Raw genomic sequence first — 8199 nt, 5'->3', positions numbered from 1 at the left:
TCAACTCGACTGGACTCGGCGAGTACCATGGCGACTCGGCGAGTCTAGTCGTCCTCACAAACTCCTGAATATTCCCTTTCTACTCGTCGAGTATCCCTCTTGACTCGACGAGGTCCTCGTGGAAGAATCGCGGGGCCACCCCGACTCCACTCGCCGAGTCTGATGAACAACTCGGCGAGTCCCAGTGAATCTTCAAGCTACTCGCCGAGTCTGAAGAACAACTCGGCGAGTCCATGCCATGCAGACGAGTAACTGCTTCCTGAGATAGGTCTCGTCCCGAAGTACACATGCATGGGACCTTCTGGACCTCTAAAGGTCCTAATACAAGACTATAATCGTGGGGTAACAAGGCATTACATCATCAAATCACTAAATGGGTTCTATAAACCCTAATTCCATAAATACATCAATATAGCAGAGCATACACGAATTCTTACCTGGATGATGTGTTCTCTGTATTCCCAACCTCAGAATGTGACCCCCTGGCTGCTCTTTTAGCCAATCCTTCCTCTTCCTTGCACACCCACTCTTCTATAACCAACAATGGCCTAAGATCCTTGCTCCTGCTGCACTAAATCGATTTAGGGTTTTTCTCAGAAAGCTAAAACGAACAATGACGGCCAATGGACCCCTTTTATACGTCCCAAACCTGAACGGTTAGGGTTTCTGCTGAACAGCGTCGACTCGCCGAGTCCATATCTGGACTCGTCGAGTCCAGTCGCGGAACCGCGACCAAGTCCGCGATCCTACTCGGCGAGTCTAGGCTCCAACTCGCCGAGTCCCCCCTTAAATCACCCCAAAAACATAATTTTAATAATACCTGAGATTCCGGGCTGTTACAAGATTGTTTTAGATGATGTCATAAGGTTTCTCTTTTAATAATATTTAGAGATATAAATATATCAATATATATATATATATATATATATATATATATATATATATATATATATATATATATATATATATATATATATATATATATATATATATATATATATATATATAGATTAGCTAACTGAATATTAGAAGGATTTAAATTAGGTAAAAAGTAAAGCATGCATATAATTATGGTAGGAATAAATAAAATATAGAAAAATACATTTTGATTACTTACACTATGATTTTATTCTGTTACCATATGTAAACGATGTATATTTATGCAAATAAAATTTAAATTCCATTTAGACAAATAAAAGTAGGTGAATTAGCATATATAAAAACACTTATTAATTTTCGTGTGTATATATATATATATATATATATATATATATATATATATATATATATATATATATATATATATATATATATATATAATAAATTTATAAAATCAAATGATGAACGAAAGAAAAAAGAAAGAAAATATGCATTAAATCAAAAGAGTTCGATAACTTGAAATTGTCATAACCTCTAATTGTATCATCGTGTACACACCAAATAAAAACTCAATAAAATTTTTAAAACAACCAAAAGGTCAATAAACAGAGAATTAAAAATGCGACACACAAAAGATTAAAAAGAAAATGTCTATAAACATATCGAAGATGATATGTAAAATTTTGATGGGCGGCTGCATATTAGTCCAACTTTTCCAACTTTGGGATCTTCAAGGTATCCTGTACAACACAAGTTTTTGAAGAAGACCACTCCAAAGAGTCAGTGTTGGCAACAATCTCAATAGGGAGCTTCCCCGTACTCGATGATGGTGTTACAGCTTCAAGGTCAACAACATCAAGATTGTCATCATGCACAGAATTAGTATTTTCCTTCAGAAAACAGAAAATAATTAATATCGATCAAGAAAAATATAAAACAAAACATACCATATTTGCACAAAGTCATGAAAAATGAAAGAAAAATATATTGAAGAGAGGGCCTAGGGTTTGACTTTGGAAATATATGAGACAGTTACCAACCTTATTTGGCTTGTTAATAGGAGTACCATTATCATTTATATTATGATGTTGATGATTTGGTGACTGTTTTGTCACCTCAGCAAGAACCCTTTCATCATCGGTTAACTTATGCACAGTGTAAGCACGATAGTTGTTCTGCAGATTGAACATGGAAATCTGAACTTTGAAGAAAAACTTCTTATTTAGAAGAATTTTGAACTCATCAGGTATCTGTTGACGCCCCTGATCCTAATTTACATTATAAAATGGTTGGAAAAGTTAAAGAAGAAAAATCATATATGTCAATCATTTAAATAACGGAGATATTTTATCAAACCTTAGCTATTTTGTCCATCAACCATTGGTTTCCACGATGAATAAGATCTTTTACATGACGCTCAAACAATACAAACGAAGAAGAGCCACTTTCATCTTGCACACGAACTACTATCCTAATCCTAAAAATTATAACATAATACTTATATTTAGCTTGACATACACAATGAAATATATGAAAAAAGTAAAATACATGCATAGTCAAAGAGATAATAATTACTTACTTTCCAAATACATCCGAGACAAATCCACAACCATCACAGTGAAAAGGGCCAGCATCAACATCATCATCATTTTTAGTAACTTTTTTAGAACAATCACGACAATAAAATGAATACCAACCATCATCCATATCAAAACCAATGATAGTTGCGATAATGGTTAAACCAACTCCCTGTTTCATATATAGGAAAAAAAAAAGGAATCATATTAAAATATTATTTCATATAAATTGTAGATATTAAATCAAAACAATAATAGAATGCGGAAACTGTTATATAAAAATATTAAGTAAACCTCATTAAAATCAGGAATTTCATCAATGTTTTTTATCTGAAAACGGAGGTAGTAATCCTATGGATTAGCCACAACGGTATCTGAGTTGAGCTGGGATGTACGGCTAGAAGACTCAACATTCGTATCCAAAGCATTAAGACTACATAAACAAAAAGTGAGGTTATTCAACAAAAGTAATGATTTAGTAAGATAAATGTGTTAAATATGGTAAATAACATACTTTGATTTGAACTCCAAAATCTGAGGCATATCATCATTTATATGCAATCTAGACCCAAACAAACAATTACCAACTTGAGGCTGACCTGCAAGAAAAAAGTAAAATAATATTGTCAGTAATTACTTTGAAGTTGAAATGATAATTTGTTGTAAAAAATACTTACCACCCCAAATTTTGAGTTTGGCCAAACGTAGCAGGATAATAACAGGAGCAGTGTCATTATTATGTTGTGAAATGTAAGTATTCAGCTTCATTGCAAAACTGCCCCACAAAGCGATTGCAATTCTCGTACCACTAAATATGCATGGTGGTTATTAATGAAAGATAAATATAAACAGGGGAATGTGTAATAATAATACGAATGTGTACCTTAAATCCTGAGCAACCAGATTCATTAACCTTTTCTCTCTTCCATACTCAACAATGACTCGCATGGGATCAGTTGACACAACTTCACCTAGAAAATCTGTGTGAAAAAAATTAATAAATTAGTAATAATAATCCAAATGTGTATCGCATTAAAAATTGAAGTATAGAAATAAGTTAAACTAACAAATGAATAACATACCAAATGCAACACGAGTGTCAAAGTTCCTGGCTAGCAAATCTGGGAAAGAGATAAAATGATAAGGATCTACTGTATTAACAAAATCATTGGATACATGAACTTTTGTGGTTTTGTAGAAATTGATTTTATGTTTATGAGGGACAAGCATGTATTCGCTTTCATTGCTAGCCATAGCGAAGTTACTGATCTCCCGGACAGCTCCTTCATCGAATATGGATTCAAATACAGGAATAAGATTTTTTTTATTGTTGCTTGAATTCTACTTCCCTGTAGGTGACAATGAAAGATAAAAAAGTGTAAAAAAAGTATTAAAAAAAAAGGAATAATAAGAGATTTCATTACATAGACTAAAGTTTATTATTAAAAATAATACAGTTGATTATTAAAATTGTATGAATAGAAGTAAAAAAGCATAACAAAAATCGAATTTCAATTTTTTTGAATAGAAATAACATAAGAAATTGATAATCTAAAAAACAAAGTGTGTAAAAACAGTACCTCCTGGTCAATTAAAATCATGTCCAGACTTGCGACCATATTAGGATTGTTTATATAGGTCGGCTTCCAAAGCATGACGACTTTAACACGTATGTTCCAAGACTCTTTAGATGCGTTGATTTCAGCAACCTTATCAAAGACGACCTGATCTGCATTGTTAGATGCCATGGAATACTATTATCTCCAATGGAAGGGGATAATTAGTTGGAGAGAATTTTGATTTGTAATGAAAAATCGTAGACAGTATATTTATAGGGAAAAATAAATTTGGTTAATTCTGATATCACATAAAAATTTTGGAATGTAATATCATTTCCATACTTAAGATATGTTTAATATATGGTATGATATCCAAAATAATATCAATATACCATGTCAAATATAAGTACAAAAATAAATAAAATCATACCATATTTAAGATAATAATTACCATATAAAAAACTGTAAATTTGAAAAGCTTGTAGAATAAGGAAATTATATAATAAATATACAATATTTTCATAAATATGGTATGATATCGAAAATAATATCAATATACGATGTCTAATATATTTACAAAATATAGGAAAATATAAATTTGGTTAATGCTGATATGACATAAAGATTCTGGAATGTAATATCATTTCCATACTTAAAAGATGTTTTATATATGGTATGATATCCAAAATAATATCAGTATATCATCTCAAATATAAGTACACAAATAGATAAAATCATACCATATTTAAAATAATAATTACCATATAAAAAACTGTAAATTTGAAAAGCTTGTAGAATAAGGAAAAAATATAATAAATATATAATATTTTCATAAACTACAACAAAATTACTAAAATGCCCCTGATCGATTTTGGTGATGTCAGACCGAAAGTTTGCCAGGATTACTAAAACGCCTGTAATCGTATTTGGTGATTTCAGACTGAAAGTTTGCGAAAGTTAATAAAATTCCCCTAATCACCTTTTGTAGGCTCCATGTTATTTTTATAGCACAATTTTCAACTGATGCCAAAATGACCGTATTTTTGTCAATTTGACCTTTCCAAAAACTATCTCATTTTGACCAAAATGTGCTCGCTTTAGTCAATTTTTTTCACCGAAACAAATGTCCATTTAATGGAAATATGTTGCTATAAATTGCTCTGTCAAGTACAAACTATAGAGTCATGATATTTCCAAAAACGTTTTTTTTTACAATCTAAACCAAATGTTTGACCGAAGTTTTGTTTTTGTTTTATCTAGTTTACAGATTTTCATCTGATAAAAGTATATTAGGTCTTTTCCGAAAAAATGGTTTGCAATATTTGGTTTTTTATGCAAATAATCATAAAATATTTGATCACTTTTTTTTATAGAAGGCCTATAAAGCATTAAAGCCGATAAATAAACAAAAATAGGAAAGTTAGGTTAAACTTTTGATTTAACTTGTAAAAAAATATGAATCTTTTTTGAAAAACGACTCAGAATGTTATTAGTTTTTTTCTTAAAAATAATACTACTTTTTGTTAGAGCTTTATTTGGGACCTGTGAGCTTTTATTATGTTTAATTTTATTTTTACACTAAATAATATTTAGTTAATACACCATTATTTATAAATAATATAAAATTTTAATTTACCTTTACAACTAATCAAATATGATTTTCATTACTTTATTCCATTATTTGGGATCAAAGAGCTTTTATTATGTTATTTTTTATATATATTTTTTAAATTTAGTTATATGATAAAGTAGCGGAATGAATAATGATGTATGTATAAACAAAATGTTGTAATGAGATTAAATTATCATTTTATCATTAAATTCCAATAATCAAATTTCATAATATACATCAATTTTAACTTTTGAGGAGTGGGTGGAAAAAAATAGGAGGGCAAACAGGTAAATGGTTGGTTTCTTACTACATTAAACCAAGTATGTTCTCTTAACCCATTAAGTCATTCCATCTTGATAAGTAAAAAAGAAACACTTATATCACACCTACCTAAATTAAGTTGTTTAACTCTTTGAAAGCTCATTAAACCAACACAACAAAATTCATTCGCTTGAAAAATGAATTGGATAAAGATTATGGAGTTGATATTGTGTTATAACTTATAATTCTTGTTTCTTCTACATACACAAGAAAGAAGCAATGAAAGATGAGCTACAAAGTTGTTACACAGTGGCAACTTTAAGAGACAGAAAATCGGAGATCTTGTTGGTATAAAAATCTGGCTGGATGGAATTGTTTGGGTTTTGAAGCATCGATAGACTTGTTACACCTATAAAAATAATATAATATAAAAGGGATCAAAATGTATATACAAATAAAAAAAACGTTTATAAATATTATAACAAAAAATATGTGTAATTATATATCACCTGAGAGAACAAGAAGAGTTTTGCATCCACCATTTTGCCCAAAAAGAATATCAGTGTCTAATCTATCACCAACCATACATATTTGTGACTTGGTGATTCCAAATCTGTTTTTCACATAAGAATTTTTCCAGATTATTAAACAAACTGTCTGAATGAGAGAAACTAAATGGCCATTTTACCCTTACATTAAGTAAAAAAGAAATAGCATCTTACTTGTTTTCCAAGTAATCCATCATGAATGTTGAAGGTTTCCCAACAGTAAGTGGCTCACGTTGAGTAGATCCAACAAGAGCCCCAACCATAGAACCGCCACCTAAAACCACATTTATATTATATCCTATTTATTAATATTAAATATTATTTAAATATTTTTTAGTTAAATTAGAAAAAAAAAGTTAAACCTGCCCATTCTTGTGCATCTGTAAGATGAGTTACAGCATCACGGTTTGTAGTAAGGAAAAGACACCATGGATTTTCACGAACACACAGTGTCCCATACCTTACAAATCAAAACAATTTAAAAAAAATTGGAAATGTTTCAGTTTAGTTTAATAAAGAGTAATGCATAATTAGATTAATTATTAAAAAAAAAGAACTTACTGAACTTTGTAGTAGTTAAAGTAACGATCAAACCCAACCACAACATCACCAACCTATACATTTCAGAAAACAACATTTAAAAAAAATATGAAGTTTAATATTATCTAACTAAATTTATAATTTACAAAAAAGAAATAATAAAAGCATACATCTTTGTCATGTTCCATCAAATACCTAGGCTTGAGCTCTATCTTTTTTCCACCATCTTCCTGCAAAAAGAAAAATGTAACTTCACTTGATGCTGAAAATAACAAAGACCCAAAGAAGGGTAGTTTCGTCATTTTACATACCGGACCCCTGAGGTATGAAAAGCCTGCTAGCTCAAGCTCTATCAATATCCCTTCTTCACCAATCACATAAATCTGGACAATTTTTAAATTAATATATTAGAAAATCCTGGTTCTTTTCAAATATGATGATCATTATTTCATGAAAGTAGTTATGAGTTATGACATATCATTACATATTTGAATTGGAATTTTAATAAAATGTCAGCTCGATATAAGAAGGAAAAAAGTTGACTAACCTATTTTTGAAACACCAATTACAAAGTTCATCTCCCTTTTGTGGTTAGAGATTCCAACCTGCTCCACCTTGAAACACCAATACCTACTCATTGACAACATATAGAAACAAAATATTATTCCTGAAAGTCGTAATAAAAAAATAGATATAAAATGAAAACAATATACTTAATTAATATTTAACACCATGAACATTCATTTCATCTCCATCACCTGTATTCCATCAATCAAGTACCTTCATCACAAGCAAAAGAAACTGATGGGCACAATTCTGCGCTCGAAAACCACATGTGATTCCCATGAAAATAGTTCAATTAATAAACAATTATCTCATTAAAATACCATTTTCATTTGGATGTTTATATAATAATTGATGCTCTCTCTGATCTACATTTATCAATTAAATATGTGAATGCTTAAAGGCTAAAACGCTAAAAGTACCCCCAAAATAAGGGAACTTGTTTTACATTATCAACTGAATTTCAAGTTAAAATAACTCTCAGACCAAAATCAATTCTTCAATTAATCTGTATTCATGCTTGATTGAATGAAATTGGTCATTTAGCGTAGATATCAACAAAAGGTGGAAATGGAAATAATTTGAAGAAATAGCTGCAGGATTTCTTCAAATTATAATTACAAGTAAATTATGCCAAAAATAGAGATTAGGAAGAAAGT

At 30.1% G+C, this 8199-nt stretch overlaps 2 protein-coding genes across 2 annotated transcripts; both read right to left on the bottom strand.

Annotated features, from left to right (window-relative positions):
* Nucleotides 1–1580: 1580 nt before the first annotated feature.
* LOC122197556 (uncharacterized) lies at nucleotides 1581–3710 on the bottom strand. Its single transcript, XM_052771251.1, has 9 exons — nucleotides 3539–3710; nucleotides 3340–3436; nucleotides 3134–3264; nucleotides 2971–3055; nucleotides 2826–2889; nucleotides 2459–2628; nucleotides 2236–2356; nucleotides 1920–2147; nucleotides 1581–1769 (listed from the first exon to the last, which is right to left on the bottom strand). Exons 1-9 carry the CDS (start codon nucleotides 3708–3710, stop codon nucleotides 1581–1583), a joined length of 1257 nt encoding a protein of 418 aa, XP_052627211.1.
* Nucleotides 3711–6063: 2353 nt separating this feature from the next.
* Nucleotides 6064–7811, bottom strand: LOC111908957 (phosphoglycolate phosphatase 1A, chloroplastic). Its single transcript, XM_023904755.3, has 9 exons — nucleotides 7757–7811; nucleotides 7582–7643; nucleotides 7288–7359; nucleotides 7147–7206; nucleotides 6998–7050; nucleotides 6799–6896; nucleotides 6611–6710; nucleotides 6398–6501; nucleotides 6064–6297 (listed from the first exon to the last, which is right to left on the bottom strand). The coding sequence occupies exons 1-9, from the start codon at nucleotides 7809–7811 to the stop codon at nucleotides 6191–6193; spliced, it is 711 nt and encodes a 236-aa protein (XP_023760523.2). The 3' UTR covers nucleotides 6064–6190.
* Between the last annotated feature and the right edge of the window lie 388 nt (nucleotides 7812–8199).

This window comes from Lactuca sativa, chromosome 4 (genome assembly GCF_002870075.4).
Source record: "Lactuca sativa cultivar Salinas chromosome 4, Lsat_Salinas_v11, whole genome shotgun sequence".
Taxonomy (NCBI): domain Eukaryota; kingdom Viridiplantae; phylum Streptophyta; class Magnoliopsida; order Asterales; family Asteraceae; genus Lactuca; species Lactuca sativa.
Note: the sequence above shows the minus strand (reverse complement) of the source record. Positions and strands in the feature narration are given on the sequence as shown.